General features: G+C 43.9%; 1 protein-coding gene across 6 annotated transcripts in view; it reads left to right on the forward strand.

Annotated features, from left to right (window-relative positions):
* LOC138288112 (NACHT, LRR and PYD domains-containing protein 1 homolog) overlaps positions 1 to 23,514 on the forward strand; it is a 524,384-nt gene that overhangs the window by 226,019 nt on the left and 274,851 nt on the right. For all 6 annotated transcript variants that reach the window (XM_069229359.1, XM_069229355.1, XM_069229361.1 and 3 more), the window contains one exon: positions 16,024 to 17,707. In XM_069229359.1, coding sequence (XP_069085460.1) covers positions 16,024 to 17,707 — 1,684 coding nt within the window. The remainder of the gene's footprint in view (positions 1 to 16,023; positions 17,708 to 23,514) is intronic.

A 23,514-nucleotide genomic window follows, 5' to 3' on the forward strand; every position in this document is an offset into this window, starting at 1 on the left:
GACGCCTCTGGGGGCGTTCCGCTATAAGAGGATGCCTTTTAGATTAGCCTCTGCCTCGGCTGTTTTCCAAAGACTAATGGAGGAGATTTTCGGAGATTTGGAGAAAGTGTTATGCTTTCAAGATGACATTCTGATTGTAGGTGATGACAAAGAGGAGCATGACCTCTTATTTGAAAAAGTGATGTCCAGATTAAAAGAAAAGGGCTTAACCATTAAGGAAGAGAAGTGCCAAATTGGAAAAACTGAAGTAACTTATCTGGGACATTTGTTTAGTGAAAACAGTATTAGACCTAAGAAAAGCATAGTGGCTGCAATTGAGAAAGCGCCAGAACCAACTAACAAAGATGAATTGAGATCTTTTCTGGGTCTTGCGGAGTACTGTGCCAAATTCATAAGGTTTTTTTCAGAAATTGTGGAACCTTTAAGAAGATTAATGAAAAAGGAGTAGTATATGAGTGGAGTGAGGACTGCAAATATGCTTTTGAGAATGTAAAAAAAATTATTTTGAGTGCTCCTACCCTAGGTGTCTTTGATGTATCATCAAAAACGTATGTGACTTCGGATGCGAGTAATGTTGGAGTAGGGGCAGTATTAACACAGAGGAAGAATGGCGATAAGTATGTTGTTGGGTTTGCTTCAAGGAGATTGCAGGGTGCGGAATTATTGTATTCGGTAATTGAAAGAGAGGCCTTGGCTTGTTGCTGGGGAATCAATCACTTCAAGTTTTACTTGTGGGGAGTGCCTTTTAAATTGAAGACTGATCATAAACCCTTGATTTATATTTTTAAAGGGGGACGTGGTTTGGAAGGGAACATAACACCGCGAATTTCAAGATGGTTATTATCTGTAATGGAATATAATTTTGATGTGGAATTTGTAAAAGGTAATAGAAATGTGGTGGCGGATTGTTTATCTAGAATGCCTGTAGATGTGGATGAGCTCGTGAGTGAAGTAGTTGAGGATTTTGTGGGCACCATCTTGGGTGAGCTGGCCTTAAGTGAGATCGAGTGGGCGAATGCTAAAGTGAAGGATTTGGTTATGAATAAGGTGGAAAGTAAAATAATTAACGGGTGGACATATGAAGACGAACAAGATAGTGATGTGTCTTCTTACTATAGGATTAAGGATCAACTGAGTATACTGGAGGGTAGGGTATATAGGAAGAATCAAATTGTTCCTCCAGAGGGTATTAGGAAGCACATTATTGACATAATACACCAGGGACATTTAGGACGAGGAGTGATGAAAAATGAAAATAAGACAATTATTCTGGTGGCCAGGAATTGACAAACAAGTAGAAGAAACTGTGAAATATTGTGTGCCTTGTGGTAATAGTGACAAAACTAAGATTCTAAGACAAACTCCTCTAGCTCCCATGAGTTTTCCAAAAAGACCTTGGGAAAAATTTGCTGTAGATTTCATTGGTCCCGTCTTCAGGTTGGGTGCTAGGAGTAAATTCATTATTGTGCTGGTCGACTATGACTCAAAATGGTTTGTGGTCAAAATTGTTGACCATGTGGATACTGCAAAAGCCATAGAATTCTTTGAAGAAGTCTTCTTAGAAGAAGGTATTCCAAAAACTATTGTGACTGATAATGGAGTACAGTTCGTGTCACGTGAAATGGTGGAATATCTACCGGAGGATGGGTATTAGTCATGAGAGAGTTGCTCTCTTTTGACCACAAGCCAATGGCTTGGTCGAAAGGGTGAACAGAGTGATAATGGATAATATTCAGTTGTCATTAGCTAATCGTCTTTCTTGGGAAAAAGAGTTATGTAAAATGATGTGGACATATCGCACAACTCCACATTCGGTCACTGGGGTAGCACCGTTTGTGTCTCTGAAGGGGAGAATGCCTGGTGTGAAAGAATGCCCAGTGTGGTTAAAAGCTGAAAGAAATGTAAGAGTGGACAGGAACGCTATAAAAAAGAATGTAGAAGAGATGCAAAGGAAAAATATCCAGCAATATAATAAAAGGATGAGTGTGAAACATACCTACATAGTTAAAGGAGATTGGGTAGTGACAAGGAGAAGTGGAGTGCTGGTGAAGGGGGACAGCAAGTACTCTGCTCCTCAACTGGTGAAGGAGGTCAAACGAAATGTGGTAGTTTTAGAGGATGGTACTTCCTGGAGTATGGGAAGTGTGTGCAAAATTCATCGTTGATACATTAGAATCAATTTTTCTTAAATATTTGTGTACTCTTAGTGCAAGCTGGTGTTTATGGTATTATTTAATTTTTTTATATATATATATATATATATCAAATCTTATTTATCTTCTTTATGTTTGTTAGGTGTTGTATATCATATAGGAGGAGAAGTGTAGAGATGTCATGTAATATAGATGGGTTGATATTAGAATGTCATGGGCATGACGTGATTCTAGAATGGTGGAGAGTAGGCTGGGAGAGAGAAAGGAGAAGGGGAAGAGGAAGGAGCGCTGTACTGGTGATGCTGTACTCTGTTTGCTGGAGATGCTACACATGTAACTAGAAATAAAGGAAAGATGGAATTAAACTACGCCTGAAGACTCATCTTTACACACAGGACAACAGGGAAGCTGGGAGGACTGCTGTGCAACAGGAGGAGGACAGGCCCAGGAAACCGACTCTACACGAGGCACTCACCAACATTCTGAAAGCATACCACCATTCCCAGGAGACGATGGACCAGATACTGGACAAGTTGCAGGAAACCCAGCGGCTGCAGGAGGGACAATACCTGGGGATCAGGGAGAACCTGAAGGACATCCATACCACCCTTGTCACCATTGAAGGGGTGCTGGCAGACATGGCCAACACCATGAGGGAGGCAATGGCACACCACCGGGCCCCTGACACTAGCCACACCGATGAACAGCCCTCCACCTCCGCTAGTGGACAGGAGGCCCTGCCACAGGAACAACAGGCCACCAGCACCCCTCCCCTGCAGAAGGAGAACTACCCCGCAAATGGTCCCTGCGATCCAGGCAGAAGCCAGAGAACATTGCCAAGACCCCCACCAGGAAATAAGACCCTCCTGAGTGTCACCCTTGTGTTCCACTCTGTCACCCTGTCCACCTTCAACTGCCATTGCTCCCCTTCCTATGCCCCTTTGGACAATGCACCTGTGATACAAATAGACTGGACTCTATCATGGACTTGTATGCAGTATGTCAAATGATTTAACTATGTATCCGTTTAACAAGGTTTAAACACTGCAATACAACTGAACAGTAATATATACATAGGAATGACCTGTAGTTGGCTGCAGTCAACACACCAAGTGCCAGAGTGGACCACAGATATCTGAAAATAGAGATGCCAAAGGGTACAGTAAGCGGCCATAGAATTGGGAGAATCTGCATGCCATGTACAATGCCAAATACAAAACTGTCAATGCAAAGTGAAGTTACAGTGTCTCATCCTCATCCTCTGCTTCCTCATCTTCACTGTCCGCAGGGTCCACTACTGCCACACGCCCATCTCCAGCCTCATCCTCCTGCAGAAAAGGCACCTGGTGTCTCAAGGCAAGGTTATGCAACATGCAGCATGCCACGATTATCTGGCAGACCTTCTTGGGTGAGTAGCACAGGGATCCACCTGTTAGATGCAGGCACTGAAACCTGGCTTTCACGAGGCTGAATGTCCTCTCTATTATTCTCCTTGTTCGCCGATATGCCTCATTGTAACATTCCTCTGCCCTTATCCTGGCATTCCTCACTGGGGTCAGTAGCTATGAGAGGTTGGGGTAACCAGAGTCACCTGCAAATATCGAGGGACACCTGTTAGACACACAGTATACCTTATGGCCCACACCATACCCATACACTAACATCCATTGGCTGGGAACTAGGGCTCACCTATTAGCCACACCCGGTGCCTCTGGAGTTGTGCCATCACATATGGGATGCTGCTATTCCTCAGGATATAGGCATCATACACAGAGCCAGGATAATTTGCATTGACATGGGAGATGTACTGATCCGCCAGGCACACTATCTGAACATTAATTGAGTGAAAGTTCTTTCAATTTCTCAACACCTGTTTATTTCTCTGCTGAGGACAAATGCAATATGTGTACCATCAATTGCCCCAATAATGTTGGGGATATGTCCCATTGCATAGAAGTCAGCTTTCACTGTGGCCAAATCCTCTACCTGGGGGAAAACTATGTAGCTGTGCATGTGTTTAATCAGGGCAGTTAACACTATTGAGAACATTGACTGTGACATTCCTGCTGCCAAGCCCACTGTCACGTGGAAGGAGCCAGTTGCCAAGAAATGGAGCACAGATAGGACTTGCACAAGAGGGGTGATCCCCGTGGGGTGACAGATGGCAGATATCAGGTCAGGCTCCAATTGGGCACACAGCTCTGTGATTGTGGCCCTGTCAAGTCTATAGGTGAGGATAATGTGCCTGTCCTCCATTGTTGACAAGTCCACCAGTGGTCTGTACACGGGGAATGTCTCCATTTGCTATTCATCCACGGGGTTTGAAATCTAGGCGGCCTGTTTGGAGGGACATGTGGAAATGAGGTAATTCCGCTGACGTTGTGCGCCATTGAGGGAGGCGGTCATGTACCGCCATGCAACTCCTCATTGGTTATCATTGGGCCCTATGGGTTACAGTGGCCAATGGTGATGTACGCCGGCGGTGATGGTATGCACCGCCGCGGACGTGACTGCCATTTTCTATCTGTTCACTCACTTGCTACCTGACCTTCAACAGGAGAGGACCTACACTGCAAGTGCTGCTGTGATCTGTGTCTGGAATCGACTATGGCTTGTGCCACTGGGGAAAGGGCCCCTGCCTTCACCGCTGCGGAGTGGGAGAAACTGGTGGATGGGGCCCTACCCCAGTACCGAATGCTGTATGGGCCTCCAGACCAACAGGTGAGTACACTGTGAGCACAATGCAAGGGGCATGGATGCTTGGAGTGCTGTGTGTGAGGGCCTTGTGTAGGAGGGGTTGGTGGAAGGGTTCTGGGCAGCATGCTGCATGTATGGTGGGCAATGTCTGTGTGTAAGGGGATAGGAGGGCTATGGTGGGCCATGAGTGTAACAGGCGGGACGGTATGACTAATACCTTTTTCTATGTATCTTTTTCTGCAGGTCAGCACCCGTAAGAAAAAGGGTATATGGCGTGCAATTGTCAAGGATCTGCGGACCCTGGGGTTCTACAACAGGTGGAGCACCCACTGTCGCAAACGGTGGGAGGACCTGAGACGGTGGGCAAGGAAGACGGTGGAGGCCCAGCTGAGGATGGCCTCCCAACGAGGAAGGGGTGCCCATCGAACCCTGACCTCCTAATGGCCCACATACTGGTGGTGGCCTATCCGGAGCTAGATGGGCGCTTGAGGGCATCACAGCAGCCACAAGGGGGAGAGTACAGTTTAACAATATACTACTTGCGTGTGGTGGGGTGGTCTCCGGGTGGGGGATGTGGGCCTGTGGGTGCCCCTAGGCCAGGCCGAAGATTGCAGGGTAGGTTCCATATTGGGCAGGGGCTGATGAACACCACCTCCTAACAAGCTAGTAGGCATCCACTACTGGGCAGGGGTCTGTGAGTGTCAGGTATGCTGCTATTGGCATTAGGTATTCCTGTCCATGGGCTGGTGACTAGCATTGTGACTGGTAGTGCATTGCCTAGTGCGTAGGGCTGTTCCCTGTGTGGTGGTATTGTTGCTGCCATTGACCAAGTGTAACCTTTGTATATTCCCCCCCCCCTTTTTGTTTTATCATCCTGTTCTTATGTGCATTAGCATCATCTGGGGGAGGAGCTGAGGCACCGGCCAAGGAGGGACCTGCATCCCACATGGCCATGGAGGCCGAATCCACGAGAGGTAAGGGCACCAGTGGGACGGAGGGCGAGGGGAGCATCACAGCGGAGATAGGAGGGGACAGTTCTGACAGTGATACCTCCTCTGATGGAAGCTCCCTGATGGTGGCTGACACCTCTGTGGCCACCCCAACTACAGGTGCAGCCGCCAACCCTATACCACCACCAACCTCCCAGCAGCCCCTCAATGTGTTTCCCGTGCCCGCTCACCGAGGAGGGTGGGCATCTCCTTCGCCTCAGGCACTTCAGGCCTTTCCCCAGTTAGCCCTGCTGCCCTGAGTGAGGAGGCTATTGACCTCCTGCGATCCATCTCTGTTAGGCAGTCAGCCATAGTGAATGCCATCCAGGGGCTGGCAGCCCATTTGCAACAAACAAATGCATTCCTGGAGGGGATTCACTATTGCATGGCGGCCCAACAGAGATCGATCCAGGCTCTGGCCTCCTCTCTGATGGCAGTCATTGTCACTGTCTCTAGCCTCCCCCCTCCAACTTCCTCTACCCAGTCCCATTCCCCTCAACCCCAACCTATTCCAAGCACACAGTCAGACCAGCATGCACCCAAGACAACACACAGGAGTGGCTCTCGCAAACACAACCACCACACATCATCCCACAGGCACTCACACAAACACCATTCAGATGCTGACATAACAACATCCACTGACTCCAGTGTGTCCCCCTCCTCCTCCTCGTCCACCACCCTCCCAGTAGCGTCTCCACTCACACCTGCATGCACTACATCCTCGTCCACTACCCCATTACCATCACATCTATCACTACACACCCCTCACTAGAAGTCATCACCCCACTTCCATGCACACGTCCCCTGTGTCCTCTCCCACTGTGTCTGTGCCCCCTCCTCCTAAAGTACATAAACGCAAGCAATCAGACACCCAACAGCCATCTACCTCACAACAGCATCCATCCCATGCACCTTCACCCAAACACAGCAGGCAGACACCGCCATCAACCGCTCCTTTTTCCTCCACTTCCAAACCTTCACCCTCTTCCCGCCCCAGTGTCCTTAAGAAGCTTTTCCTCTCCGCTGTTGACCTCTTCCCTACCCCTTTACTCCTGTCCTTCACGTCGGGCCAGGGTGGTCAGAACCCAGGCTGCTACCTCAGCCACCCAGTCCACGGCCACAGTAGTGTCGGCAGCTACTGCAGGTAGGAGAGGCTCCAGGAAACCATCCATCAGCACTGACAGTGTGTCTGCACCTGCTGCCAAGGGTAAGGGTAAGGAGGCACCACCAGCTGCCAAGGGGAAGGGCAAGGAGGCACCACCAGCTGGCAAAAATGCACCACCAGCTGCCAAGGGGAAGGGCAAGGAGGCACCACCAGCTGCCAAGGGGAAGGGCAAAGGGCCTGCACCTGCAGGCAAGAAGGACAGGAGGCCTGGTGCAGAGAATGATTCTGCACCCCCACAAACCAACCATGCCGGTTCAGCCATCCGAGGCTGCAGGGGAAGGGCTGGAGCCTCCCCCCTCTACTGCCATCCCTGAAACCAGCACCGCCACCAGCACCACTGCCAGCAGCCCCAGTGGGCAGCCGTCCGAGGCTGCAGAGGATGGGCTGGAGTCTCCCCCCACCACTGCCAGCACTGCCACCAGCACCACCGCCAGCAGCAGCAGCCCCAGTGGGCAGCCGTCCGAGGCTGCAGAGGATGGGCTGGAGCCTCCCCCACCACTGCCAGCCCTGCCACCAGCACCGCCACTGCCTCCACTGAGCAGCCGTCACTGCCGACGTGCAGTGTGTAGTTGTGCCTCCATGGGCTGTAGTGCGTGGAGCCTGCAAATCCTGTAGGTGTGGCACGCAGGTGAGTGACTGTGACCTTGCACTCCCCAAGTGCTGCATCACAGGGCCCCCTCCAGAACAAGTGGAAGAAGCCACCCACTCACCCCCTCCTTGCCAGGATGAAGCACACTGGGCACAAGGCCACCTCGAGAACCAGTGGAAGGAGCCATCCACTCACCCCCTCCTTGCCAGGATGAAGCACACTGGGCACAAGGCCCCCTCCAGAACCAGTAGAGAAGCCACCCACTAGAGAGACTGTGGCTTTGCACTCCCCAGGACCAAGCAGTGGGCAAACCACCCACTTGAGAGACTGTGGCTTTGCACTCCCCAGGACCAAGCATTGGGCAAACCACCCACTTGAAAGACTGTGGCTTTGCACTCCCCAGGACCAAGCAGTGGGCAAACCATCCACTTGAGAGACTGTGGCCTTGCACTACCCAGAACATCGGACAGGGCATGTAGCCCCTTCCATGACCAGTGGTGTTGTACCATCTTCCGGCTGAGGTGTCCCCCGTTAACCATCCCCCTGAGGTGCCTGTGTATTTTCGACCCGAAGCCCCTGCAGTGTTCTCTCTGTGTTGTTGCAAGAGTCAAGTGTGGCCTTGGCCTATGTGATGTGGCCCTGTGGCCCACGGACATTGAGGACTGGGTAGTGTCCCTCCATTTGTATATATGTATATATTGTTTTGATTTTTAATCACAATTTGCTTGTATTTTCTCTTATTACACTCACTTTAATCAATTCATTTTGTCCTTGCATTATTCCTGAGGGGTACGGGGTGTACATGTAATGTTACTGCATCTGTTTGTGTGTATGGTGTTGGGGGTGGTGTTGGGGGTGGGGGTGTTGCATGTGTGTGTCACTCTCTTTTTCCTCCCCCCTCCCTTGTGTGCTAGGCGGCAGTACTCACCGTGGTCGTCTTCACTGGCGTTGCTCTTCGTAGTGAATGAGGTGGTATACAATCATGGGCAAGATGTGCATCTCGGGCTCCATGCCGTCATGGTTCTTCCTTGAGTCTCCAGAGGTGAGTCCTTTGACTTCTGGGTTCTGTTTCCACCATGCTTTTGATGTCGTTGGTACCGTCCCGTTAAAGGTGGCGGATAGGCCTTTTGTAATACAGTGGGCAGAACATGTCTTCCGTCTGACTGTTGGCAGTTAACGCCATGGTGCTTGTTGCTACTGCCATGGCGGTCAGTGTGTTAAAGTGGCTGTCTGTGTGATCTGTTTCCGCTGCGGTCATAATTCCTCTTTTTTAACCACCAGCCTGTTGGCGGTATTACCGCGGCTTTATCACTGACTGCCAGGGTTGTAATGAGGGCCTGTATCTTTGCATATTACATGTAACTGTTTCCCATGACTATATGCACACTAACACAACCCTTTGTATAGCAGGATTTGAACCGGTGAAATGCTGGTTACTCAAGCACGAAGCAAGATCAACCAAAGGTATGGCGTACCCAATGTTCCAAGGAACTCAGGTAATACAGTCATCCAAAAACAATTTTCCCCTAAGAAGTTTATAAGCAAGTACAAATGCTCGGAGAGTCAATACGGTATGTGCTGATGTGCTTGAGTAACCCTATGAATTGCTTTAACATTAGTGTCTATAGCCTTAATGTGGTTCAAAATAAAATCAAACCATACAAATCCATAGATAATTTGAATATTTTATAGCAATTCTTCCATATCGAAATTTCAATACAGCAATCAAAAAAATGTAGGTGCTCCAAGGGCTGGTGCAGTGCAGGTGCAAAAATTGAACCAAACAATTTATAGCAATTAGTGGAGGAAATATTTACAATACATACATACAAAGATCACCCAACATAGGACAGCAGTATATATAAATGAGATGAAATTAGCCCTCTGATTTAGGTAGTCCAACACTCAATGATATGGGTAGAGTCAACGTTTCAACCCCTCACACAGAATCACATTGGGACTTCATGAGGACATATGAAACTGTAGCATCCTGATCAAATAAGACTTGTTGCTTTGTTTTCTTCTATTCATAAATCCAAACACCATTTTGCAGGCTCACTCTAGTATACCAGACTATAGCTCGGAAAAAATGGGGCCTGGATGGAGAGGTCCAGCGTCCCTAGAAATAGAGAAAGGACTGTTTAAGGATGTTATACATCCAGGTACGTCTAGCAACTAGTCTGTTAGCCTAGATAAAATCCTCCTGCATTCATTGAAGTAAAAAGAGGATTGCCTGATAGTGTGTTGCCCGCAAACTCTACCGTTCTGGTATCTCTATCAAAGATGGACCATACAGTTGGATGGAGACCTCCTGTATCAATAAGTATATGGAAAGGACCACATGACATTATGATGTCAATAAATTATACTGACAACCCAGTCGTCTTTATCTGAGACCAAATAAATCGTTAGAGTATGGCTGTTCAACCAAAGAATGAGACTAGTGAATTGTTAATCCAAAAGGCAACTATTTTGAACCCAATTATTTCAATTTTAATAAAGCTACATTTGTGGTCCCAACCCAATCATAGCTACTCAAAACACAGTCATTTATGGTGGATGGATAATCAAAGAATATGTATAAAATGATTTTATAAAAAGTACACATTCCACGTACAAATAGTACTAGCTTGTATAAGCATATCTGATGAACCCTGCATTGAGTGCACATAGAGATCATAAATAGTGGCAACAGTTTAAACTGGCATCTATGTGACAAATTGACACCATTCATCTTGCATGTTGAGTCCATCGTGGATAGATTGTGTGCATTCTATCCATCTGCATTAGAGAGCCAGAAGTCTGTTGCTGAGACAACCACCAGGAGGGTCACTCTTCAGTGTCTTAACTAGTTGCCATTTGATGTCTTCAACTGTATGTCCTTGTTGCAGGAAATGTTCCACCAGGGAAGCTTCAGTTGTTCCACAGTGGATCTTACTCCAATGTTGTAACATGCGTGTCTAAACTTTCTGCGTTGTGTGCCCAATGAAAATCTTCAGACAGGAGCGTCATATTGCCTAGATAATATTAATAAAGTTACAATTGGTAAAATAATTGAACTCAAACTTAAACATTTTTATGTTCAAAGTATTTAGTTCTGAGGCAAAATTTGCATGCCAGGCAATTTCTGGATTAAAATAGCCTTTTATCAGTGTTAAGCCCCATTGTGACTATAAAGTTAGAGCAAATTGGAGCAAATGGCGTGGGAAAGCAGCTCTCACTATCCTAGCTGATGTTGGGAACCCTTTTAAAGGAACACATAGTAAACCTCCTCATGCTCAAGAGTTCCATTAACCAGTTGAAAATGTTTGTAAACTAATTGCATTGTTGTTAGTGTGGAATGTGCTTATAAAGATTAGTCGTCTCCCGTTGAGAGGGTGGATTCTAGGTGTCAGTAGCTGTTCTCTATGCATATACTATGCTCTCTTTCTTGCTTGTTTGAGGACTCTTTAGGATATCCTTTCTCTCACCCAGGCATGAGATTAATGAGTCTGCTTCTTTAAAATAACCCTCTTTTGTGGTAAAGTTCCTATGTACTCTCAAAAGCTGTATCTAGGGTGAGTTATGCCACAGGCTTGTGGGATGACGATTAGTGTACAGAAATAAAGAGGGTTTTTTTCTGTGGGTTTTCTGAAAAACGTAGTTTATAGTTTTCCTTCATCTACCTTAATGGTCAGATCTAGAAATGAGATAAATTGACTGTTATAATCCATTGTGAATTGGATGTCAGAAGAACATGTATCAATCTAGTTGTGGAGTAGTTTAAGTAATGTGTCAATGCCTTACCAGATTAAAACACAAAACATCATCCATGTAACAGCAAAGGGAGATATTTTGCCTAAATTAGTTCTGATTATTAAACAAGTATGTCTGTTTATAGCTGTCCATATAGAGATTTGCTAGATCAGGTGCAAACTTCAACTCCATAGCTACACCTTTGCTTTGGTAATAGTACGTATCAATGAATTGAAAAGATTACAGGTCTGAGAATTTAATTCAATACAGCTATAAAAGATGTAGGGATCCAATGGGGCTGTTCCCTCAAATCCAAAACCCTGGTAATGACTTTAAGTGCCTCCCATTGGGGAATATTGGTTTGTAAGACTTGGCTGTTCATGGTTACTAATAGTTGTTTTGCATTTTTGAAGCCAAGATCCTCTATTTGATGGGTCAAGTCCTTACCATCCCTATTGTATGATCTTATAAGAGTTACAAACGGCTTGATAAATAAATCTACATATAGGCAAAGGGGCTCAAGTAATGAGCCACATCCTGAAACAATGGGACGGCCAGGTGGACTAGATGGGTTTTTGTGAATCTTGGGAAGCATATATACCATGGACATCCTAGGGTTTTCTTTATTGAGGAAGTTATATTCATGTTTAGATAGAAAACCCTCATTCAGGCCCTTCTATTTCAATCTCCTTATCATAAGCATAACTTCAGAGGTAGGATTACTCCTAGTTCTTGTATAATGCTCCTCCACAGAGAGCAGCCTCATGATCTCAGAACAATAGGACGCAATGTCCTGGATCAGAATGGCAACCCCTTGTCAGCAGGGTGGCACATAATTTCACGATTGAAAGCTAGTTTGTGCATAACCTTTCTTTCTGCAATAGTAATGTTTTTGCATATTCTCTCTACATCCCTTGATACATTACTGCCATAAATCAGGATCTCTGAGGGCATGGTAGTCAAAGGGGTATTGAAAGTAGATGCAGGGTGCCATCCGGTTGCACTTGAGTTACCTGTGTAACGATGATGTAAAATGTAGTTTTTTAATCTAATCTTCTAGAAACATGTTTGAAGTTCTAGCTTAGCCAGAAAGGAATCAGGTTTGTTGGTGGGAACAAAACTCAACCCTCTACCCAAAACAGATGTTTCTTCTGGCATTATTTTGTGTCTGTATACATTAAACATGGGTACTTCTACATTGTTGTCTGTATTCCACCTGTCAGTCACCATTTGTATTTCTGTCTTCTTGTTTGTCTTTCTCCATGGGAGTTGGTGTGATACTGACAGCATCAATAGCCCCTGTCTCTCTAGCCCTGGTACCCTCAAGAAAAAAGATTGCAGATTTGACCAACAAAATCCTATAGGATCAGTCTTTAGAGTCACGCAGTCCTCTCTGTATTCCTATTGATACAGTTGGTCTCCATCCAACGTTCAGAGCATTTTGGATAGAGATACAAGGACGATAGAGTTAATAGGCAATATGCTATTACGCAGCCCTCTTTTTGTTTTGTTGGATGCAGGAGGACGTTAACTAGGCTAACAGTTTAGTTATTAGATGTATCTGGACGCATAACATCCTTACGTGGTCCTTTCACTATTTCAAGGGATGCCAGACCACTTCATCCAGGCCCCACGTTTTGTGAGCTACAGTCCAATATGTTAGAGTGAGCCTGCAAAAGATTTATATTGCTTAATAATCATGACTGACAAAGATTTGCCATAAACTTTAGCACCCTGACCAAATAAAACTTATGTTTTTGTCTATTTCTATTCCCAAATCCTTGTCAGTCATGATCATTAAGCAATATAAATCTCACCTTCAAACAACATTTTGCAGGCTTGTCCTAGCATATGAGCTAAAGTCCAACAAGCTAGAGTGATCCTGCAAAACGTTGTTTGAAGGTGAGATTTATATTGCTTAATAATCATGACTGACAAGAACACAGTTTTGCAGGCTCGCTCTAGTGTATGAGATACAGTCCAGTGAGCTAGAATGAGGCTGCAAAATGGTGTCTGAAGGTGAGGTTTATGTTGCTTAATAATCATGATTGAAAAGGATTTGTGAATAGAAATAGACAAAGACATACCTTTTATTTGGTCAGGGTGTTACAGTTTATTTTGTCCTGATGAAGACACAGAATGATTCTGTGTGAGAGGTCAAAATGTTGACTTATGTAGAGGCTACCCACTTCATGGATAGCTGGGCTACCTAAATCTGAATACTAATATTAAAAGATTTATTTAAATTGCTGTCCTACGTTGGGTGATCTCTTTGTTTGTACATATTGTAAATATTGCCTCTACTAGTTGCTATACTAGTTGTTTGGCTCAAATCTTTTGCAACTGCACTATGCCGTCATTAGGAGCACCTACATTGTTTTTATTACTATATGGAGTTTTTAATAGTGAAGAATTTTTATAAAGAAGCCATTCACATGATCTATGGATTTCATGGATTGAATTAATTTTGAACCACATTAAGTTCAGAGACATTAATGTTAAAGTGATACCTAGGATTACTCAAGCACGTCACCACATACCGTATTGACTCACCAAACTTTCATACTTCCATATAAACTTATGACTTGCTGGTTAAACTAAGTAATGTGTATTAGACACATTAACATTATAAGCCATTTCATTGTTTTCAAATTTGTGATCTGAAGTTCACACTTATAGATCTCTACAACAAATGCATTAACTGGCAGAGCTTATTGGGATAATACTGTGAGACCTGATGAATCCAACATCTTAGACAATCTTATTACATATCCTGTTTGTAACTAATAAAGTTTATGGGATCAACTTTGATATTCAGCATGGCTCATTGAGTTGAACATTTGTTGCTAAAATGTAAATTATTAACAGGACATAAATTTAAATTCCAGCAAGGCAAACGCAGCCTTTTATGCTTCTGAAATTAATAATTTACCATAACATTTTTAAATTGTCACACCAGAGATTTTAAAGTGCTCAGAAAACTTTGAGTGTGTTTTAAAGCTCTATCAAACAAGTTGAAATCATTACATTGATCCTTATTGTCTTCATTTGGAGGAAGGGTTTAAAAAATATGGCACCCTTACTTGCTGATCATAAAGTAACCACGACTTAGTCAACCCCTTCACTCCACCACTGCCTTCCTAATTTGGGGGTTCCTGCAGTATTTGTTTTAGTTTCAAGTAAGGCACTAAATTGTTCCACAAAATGAAATGTCTTATCTAGCAGTTGCTCTTAATAGAGAACCTGTTTCATGGTAGAAGACTTTGCAGGAAGGAGGATAACTGTATTCACTAGCAAAGAACAGAGCATAAATTGTTTTTTGTTTTATTTAACCTCTTTCTGCTGTTCAAGAAGAACCAGTGTTTTAGGATGAGTTGGGATCTCACCGAATGGCCAGGCTTCCAGGCACTGTTTGCGCTCATCATTATTTCGGATATTCCCTGCACAATAGAAAGTAGCAAACGTGTCTTGTTCACTGTAATGTCGATATTTAAAAACACTGCCCTCACTTTGCTCTATCAGGAAGAATTTGCATAGGTGCTTGAAAAGAAGTTCTGAGTCCTTGGGTAATTCCTCTTTTCTTGCTTTTTATAAGAGAGTTTAGCCAGCTGCTCACAAGCAGTTTTAATGTTTGGTTTCAATTTCAGTTTTGACCTGGCATTCTTCAACATGTTTTGCTACCCTAGGTAAAGTTCTGTTCTCCCTAAAACTTCCTAAATTGTGTTCTCCCTAAAACTCCTGCATTTAGGCATAATTGCCAAGAGGCTTGACGCTTTGGTATGAACTACTGTCTTACTATTTGTTGTCTCTGTTTTGTGTTACTTACCTCCCTTGCTTCTGCCTTGCCCTGTTCCTCCACCCCATCTCTCTTTACTGCCTCACCTTCTGAACTTCCACTCTATCTCACTGCTAACCCTCTCTTCCTTGCTGTTGGTAATATTTCTCTGATCCATGCATTATTGTATCCTTTCTGAGGCACTTCCAGCTTTCACAAAGACTTTGATCAGCGAGGCCATGCAGGGTGTACTTCAGCATTTGACATTGTTTCTTTAGAAATGCAACTTTGGTCATATTATTGAAGTAATTGTGTTGCAAAATTCCCCATTTCACCCTAATGTTTAAAAACATTTTCATGGGGAGAGCAACCCAGAACCCCCTCAGGATAATCATGCTTGCTTGCTGTGCTCGCTCAGGTAAAGTCATGCTTTCATTTTGTGCCCACCACTTTCAAACTCCACCAGGTGCCACTGGAACTACATAAGATTAAGTTTCATGCCTCGTGCAATTCCAAGCTATTGGGTAACCACTTTGTAACTTGTTATTGTCTCAAGATCTCAATGATGGTCACAATATACAAACCTGATACATGTTTAATGGTAAATTAATACTGATTATTGGGTATGTTGCTGAGCAGTAGTATACCTCCAAGATATACTAAGTTATCCCCTATGCATTGTTCTTAGTTTTTTGTTTTTTTACAAAAAGCCAACATACTGGTCCTTTGGCATTTGTAACACTGATTAATACAAAGCATATACATATACATATATATGGTTTTCTGCAAAAAAAATAAAAAGTACTCTGCACTTTGGTGGATGGTTCTTAATGGCAAATGAATGAACAAAAAGTAAATAATACATTGATTGTTTTCAAAGTGTAACTGCCCTTCCTATGTTTTGTTTTCTACATCAGATTTCTGTCAGAGGTTCAAAAGTGAAGTCTGTCAAAGGGAAAAATCCTGCTGCACAACAGGACAAGGATGCATGAAGAAAGATCACTGTTTAAAAAGAGAGCTAATTGTTCTAAACATGACTAACCTGTGCACAGACATCAGTGATGATTTTCAGGAGGCTGTTGTGGGCACAATCACTTCACGAGAAATGTTCACAGCTCAGAACAGAAAGTTAACATCGAAACGGATGTTGATGGTGGGAGATGCTGCAATGGGGAAAACATGTCTTTGTGAAGAAATTGAGCTAGATTGGAAGAATGCGAAAAGGGACTTAATCTACAAATATGTGATCTATTTCACATTCAGCGAGCTGAGATCATTTTCAATGCCACTGAATGTGAGGGAGCTCTTAGAATCAAAATGCAAAAATTCTACAGCATTTACCATTGATCTGCTCAGGTCAGATACACTCCTAATTTTTGATGGCCTAGATATGTTGATGCCAGGCATAGAGGAATGTCTGGGAAATGATGACACTGCCATGAATATCACAACACTGCTCTCAGGTATTTTAACAAAGAAGCTCCTCCCACAAATTGATGTTTTAGTAACGTCCGGAGCCAGTTTTTGGAGACAGTGGGAGAAATACTTCACAATAATTTTTGTACTGCGGGAATTTGCAGAGAAGGATATTCAAAAACACTGTGAATTGTTTTCTAAATTGAATGGATTACAACCTAATTGCTACAGGTTTATCCAAAATAACAACCTGTCCAGCCTTATGTCTGTTCCTCTTCAGAATCGTGCTTTTTGTGAGATATGCAGAGAGCAGGACCTTGGATGTTATGAAGGTAAGCTTGACACCAGCAGCCGATTATTTGCTTCACTCCTCCAGTGCACTTTGAGAAACATCTCGCCAGAGGTAGAAGTAGCTGTTGAAGAATGCCAGGTCACAATGAAGGCTGCAGAACCGAAATTGAAACCAAACATTAAAACTGCTTGTGAGCAGTTGGCTGAACTTTCATATAAAAAGCTTATTACTAATTGCCAGGAAATCAAGAAAGAGGAATTACCCAAAGACTCAGAACTTCTTCTCAAGACCCTTTGTAAATTCTTCCTAATAGAGCAAAGTGGGGGCAGTGTTTTTAAATATCGGCATTACAGTGTACGAGACATGTTTGCTACTTTCTATTGTGTAGCAAATATCCAAAATAATGATGAGCTCAAAGAGTGCCTGGATGCCTGGGCATTCGGTGAGATCCCAACACATCATAAAAACGTGGTTCTTCTTGAAGGGATCACTCAAACACACCAGGAATGTTTACACAGCTTCATTCGGTTCTTCTTGGGCTTCTTGGCTTATAAAAACATGGGCGACATCTTGTTCAATCCACGACCCCTCAAGGATGATCTGACACATTTCCTGATTGAGTGGTTGCAGCAATGGATAAAAAGAAAGGACACTGATTTGCTGAACATTTTCCATTGTGTGTTTGAACTTCATGACATTGAAGTGACAAGAGCTGTATCAAGGTGCTTCAAGTCTGTGAGTCTGTGTAATACCCAACTACACTCTTTTGACCTCTCAGTCATGCAATACAGTCTGAGTGAAGCCAACCTCGAAAAACTGGACTTGCGGTGCTGCGGGCTGCACGACGGAAGCCTAGCATTACTACCAATAATAGGAAGATGTAAAATTGTCTGGTAAGTAATTCAGAATTGAGTAAAGGTTGGCAGATAAGGGTTTCAGACACATTTTGAATCTTTCCACTTAATAGCAAGGTTAGCAAATGTCCAGTTATGTATTCCAAGTTGTTTTTTCTCCCATTATAAATTGTGTGACCTCACCATGCCAGGTTGTACATAAGGTTATAATTCACGAAGCCAAAAATAATCATATAGGAGTTCAGCAATTAAATAATTATTACAAATTTTAATCTGGTTAGGACCGGAACTCTACTTCCCCTAAATCATCATCCTTCTCCTCCAAACCAACTTAATCTACAGAAAAAACGTCTGTGCTACCATAGGACCTTAAACTACTGCAAAACCTATCCAATGTCCTCAGGACCCTTATTCCAATGGCCTACTTATCCCCTAAAGCAAAAAGTATAATTATTGACACAATGGACTATGGGATCAACTAGACCCAAACTTTCGGAGGGACTAACACTTTGAACAGTAAGGGCCGAGCCATCTTCAGAACCTGAGTGAAAATTATTTGTTGGGGCTCCCTTCACTGCTCTTGTATAACGCGTAATATGGCTTGTCATTTTTCTGGGTGACATGTACAGTGTATTGAATCAGGGTTCTTGCTCAAGAAACTATTACCAGCAAATATTACAAATGTTGTGTTCTATGATACTGTTGACCTGCAGATCTAGCATGAGCTGGAATTTCGAGTTTTAGTTCCTGGGGCAATCCTTTGCATTCTAAAACACACTGAATCCATTGCATAGACATTTGTGTATGCTGTCCCAAAATCATGTTTTAGAAAAGTGCTGGCAAATTGTGCTAGCTAAGCACATTTCTGTATATATTTTGTTCATACTACATTAGTGTCCAGTACATGTACTTAAAATGGCTTCCCTGCTCACTCACCATGTCTAAGAATTCGACAAAGACGTAACAGGGGCATGTCTGCTCACATAGCTATATCCTCACATGTAATATAATGCAGCCTGCCTTAGGGATATAAGGTCTGCAGCAGGGGTGACATTTGCACACAGTGTTCAGGGACATGGCGTAATGGCAGTCTGCTTGTGTTAGGTGAGGGGTCCCTGAGGGTGGCACAATTTGTGCTGCTGCCATAGGGGCCCTCTTTGGTACCGAAACCCTAGGTACCAGGGGTACCGTTTTACTTAGGATGTACTGGGGTAAAGGTATTGCCAGTTAGGTAACAATTGTACAGTTTTAGGGAAAGAGATCTGGCACTGGGGACCTGTTTAGCAGGAACCCAGTGCATTTTTAGTCAAAATTGCATTGTATACCATGCAAGAAATATGGGTGACCATGTCAAAAAGTTGCCTTTTCCTGCAGACAGTGAAGAAATGCAATAAGTCAATATAAGAGAGGTAAAGGTCCCGAGACCGAATACGTTCCCTGCTGAAATGTATAGGTGGTACTAGTAAAATGGCAGCATATATCTTGTATATGTGTGAGAAGGCTAGATTAATGGGGTGTGTGCTGGCAGACTTATATACGGCCATAAAAGGCCACAATAACTATAATGAATAAAGACAGTAAAGCACCTGAGGAGTGCACCTTGTTTAGGGCATATCCCCAATAAAATCTGAGATTACCATTTTGGCAAAGGTACCGGCAAGCCGATTATATGGGATGGTAAAGTGAACTCATGCATCCAGACTAGTCTAAATTTATGCTTCATTAGTCAACAAGACTCTGCCTGTTTAGATTGGTGTCCTGTCTGTAATGTGCTAAATGAGTTCTTTTATCACTTGATGGCAAAAAGGCTTTTGATTCAATATATGGGACTATGCTCAAAGTTCCTATGGTGGGTGATACTCCTGTATACTACCTCAAAGGCAAGGGTGAAGGTTAACAGTATGCTGCCACTCACTGTGCTTGATGAGCAAAGATGTGCTAGTAAGTGGACTTAGGCAGAATAGGGACTGGGATAACAGGATCTCACAATATATGTGGATGGTTTATAATTGTAAGTGGCAGAAAACAATTCATAGATTCGGAGGTTGTAAGATATGCAAAGTGTTTGGCTGATACCTAGGGTTTAAAATAATCTGTTGACTAATTGGGACCCCACCATCTTTACTTGCAAGGCTGGGTGTTTTCCCGGGATGCTGGAAGGGTGAGGCTCCACTTTCGTTACTCGGGAGCAGTTTTGTTGAAGTGCAGCAGGTTTAAAAGCACTGCAGAATTCCTTGTATATCCAACAGTTTTTTAGGCAACAATACACATGCCAAGAAAACTCTGGTGATTAATGTACCTGCTGGAAAAAGATCTGAGTTGTGTCTAGTGGCAGTTTTAACTCATCTAAGGTAGAGCAGAGGGTTAATAGGCCTGCTGCAAAGAATGTGTATGATGCAGATCACAGAACACTAGTTTAGATGCATAGCTTAGTGGGTTACTGCTTTTGTCACACAGATCCTTGTGTTACTGTGCAGTCATAAGTTACAATAGTAATTTAACACAGTCAGCTATGAACTACAATCAAAGAGCTGCATGCAAACTGTATGGTCCAGATTAAAAAAGTATGATTTTCCCATTCTTACATTGTACTAATTCTGTTAAAAGCGCTTCTTTGGGTAGAACTAAATTCTTAGTAGTAAAGTCAACCCTAACCACTGTTATGTTCTGAATCCTGAGTTTGAGCTTCCCCAGACTAAAACACTCTTTGAAAAATGCCTACCTATACCTTGTAGTCCCATTTGTCTTTTGTAACATTTTCGATACACTGATTAATACCGATTAATTGTTGCTCTGACACCCTACACTGGTATGAGAGACGCTATAATGGTAATGAAATACATGTAAGAGAGGGGCTATTGAGAGACTGGAGAAAAGAGAGGCACTATTGAAGGGTGACAGTCAGGGAAACATTGAAGAGCCCAAATAAAGAATGCACCATTTTTGCATTTTTTTTTAAATTTACTTGAAGAGGGAGAACCCCCACCAAAGCCCTTTTGAAGTGGTCAAGCTCGCTCCCTGTGCTGTCTCGCTGCACTCGCTCACTATGCACTGTTTGGGGGCTGGTCTGACAAAATATGCCAGGGCTGCTGTGGGTTCCCACTCCGGCCCTGTTTACCTGCTATGCATGTTCCGGGTGACCAGGAATGGCTCTCTATAGTTGGACATCTATACTGCTTACAATGACATCAGCATGTGTGCTGAAAATAAACTGGAGTTTGTTCTTGAGGGGATTTCCTATGAAAGTGGTACACTAAAAAAGGTTACCAGCATCCCTTATTAGACCAGGCTGCTTTGTATCAAACGATTTCCTTTCCTTTTTTTTTTTTATAGGTTGTGCAAAATATCGCATAATTTGTTGGGGAGGATTTTCTTAAGATGGTGGACACAGCACTTTATTAATTGCTCTGGGATAGAGACCTGGGTAAAATAGAATTGACCACACTCTATAGGCGCCACACAATGGGGGCACAACATTTTCCAGATTTGAAAAAATATTACTGGGCATCCCAATTGGTGGTAGCAAATTGAGCTGTCCCAATACCCATAGGAGAGGTTCTATGGGTGTGGAGGTGGGTCCTGAAATATTTTGCTTCAGAAGGGAGAATTACTGCAGAGGACCCTCCTGGAATATTGCAATGCTTCAGAGTCAGGGAATGTGTCCCATGGTAGGAAATGGGACAGTACAGGTATAGAGGGGATGTGTGAGACAGAGAGATTGAGGGCTAGATGTACAAAGATTAGGAACAGCAATTTCCTAATTGCGACCTTTTGCAAACCGCAATTAGAAAATCACTAATCATGATGTATGACACTCAAGGCCTCATTTTCAAGGATGTAGCGCCGCCTTAGCATAATTTTTTCTGCTAAGGCAGCAGTAAATCAACACTAGATTTATAAAGTAGCGCTAGAGGCCTCTAGCGTCACTTTGCCTGGGCTAGTGTCATTTTTCATTAGCGTCGGATCTGGCTGCGTCAGATACCGACAATGATATGCAAGGTAGGCATTCCCTCCTAAAACATTACGCTAGCCCACTAGAGTCATATTTACAAGCATGTCGAAAAATGATGTGAGCAGAGGAAAAGTTGCGCTAAATCTGATTTGCATCAAACTGTTAATGCCTAGTCAGACCAGGTGTTAAAATGAAGCCCAGGTACAGGTATATAAGGAGAACACTCACAAAACACAATTGCAACTTGGAGGACAACATGAACCTACTCCTTTTACAACTTGGGACACCAAGGACACCAGCGCAACCTCCAAAAATAACCTGCACCACAGTTACCCAGATCACAGAGGCAGTCTGGGAGAAGAGAGCATGTCTACCACCAGCAGGCACCCACGATTGGCCTCAGGGATGAAGTGGTCATCACCTTCTACGAGTTGCACAGGGAGTCCATCATACAGCTGCTCCTCCTCATTGCACCACATCTGCAGCCAAGGGTTGAGCGGTCCACCAACATCTCACCACTGGCCAAGTCCTGACTGTGCTTCACCTGCTAGCATCTGGATCTTGCCAGACAACAGCAGCACAGGTGAATGGAGTATTGCAGCCCTCCCTGTCCCAATTCGTGCCCTATGTTCTGGATGCAATCATCTGCCTCACACGACAACACATCCTCTCCCCAAACACCCAGCAATTGCAGAAGGAAATTAAACAGGGCTTCTATGCAATTGCTTGGTTTCCACATGTCCACGGAGCCATAGACTGCACCCAGGTGCAACTTGTACGACCTGCCGCAACAGAACATGTGTACTGCAACCAGAAGCACACACAGCAAATTTGCAGTTCATCATGGATCATCGCGGATTAATCATAAATGTCGTGGCCAAATACCCAGGCAGCATCCATGATTTGTTAATCTTCAGAAACACTATCATCAACCAGAGGATTCAGGATCGACAATACGGGAATGGCCTGCTTGTAGGTAAGCAAACAGCAAGTACCTAACTGACACAAAAACAAAGATATATTGGGGACACAATACACACATCACTCTCTGCTTACGCAGATAGGAACTGCACCTTGTGGCCTGCCATACATGCTTGCACTATTCCCCTGTACAAGGATCTAATGCAAATCACCTTGACATACTGGCGAAAACATCTCAAACCACTTTTGCATACATTGCATAATGGAAAGGCACACAGCAATGCATGGCAGACAGAAAATCTGCACTATATCTCTGTGTGCAAGGGAGGTGTCCTATCTACCCTGGGGGGTGGGAACATGCAGCACACATGTGACAACAGCCATGTCATGCTTCAAACATCAATGATTAGGGGCATATGTTACCACATCCTTGTGCCACTCTTTTCCACCAGACCAACATTTGTTGGATGCTCCATTGGAACAGTATGCCAGTCCAGATTGACAAGGCCATGCAAAGCCATCTTGTGTGGCTTATCATGGCCTTGTAAATATGGACCCCTGACAGGAAGAACACTGTGTGAAAGGGCCGATCCATGGGTGCTGCTTGGGGCATACCCATGGAACACCCATGGACAAAAAAGGTACCTGATGTATTCACATATGTACAAGGCAGGGAATGTATCACTATTGCACAACATCTCTGGGGTGGTGTAAGAGTGAGCAATGTGCAGCAATATCCCTATCGTTCCCTGTATCTCCGTCTACCTATGTGTGCTACATTCTGAAGCACACAAAGAAAGAGAAAAACACCTCTCATGATTGCTAGTTCACTTTGTGTCCAGGAAGGTGATCCCTCCTGCATAAAAGTTATCATCCCCACAATGAATGCACCATATGCCTTGGCATCAGGTAGCAAGTTGTGCATCTGTGCAGGGGGAGAGGACAGAAAGGTGCTACATCTTGTCGATAAGGT

This window comes from Pleurodeles waltl, chromosome 4_1, assembly GCF_031143425.1.
Source record: "Pleurodeles waltl isolate 20211129_DDA chromosome 4_1, aPleWal1.hap1.20221129, whole genome shotgun sequence".
NCBI lineage: Eukaryota > Metazoa > Chordata > Amphibia > Caudata > Salamandridae > Pleurodeles > Pleurodeles waltl.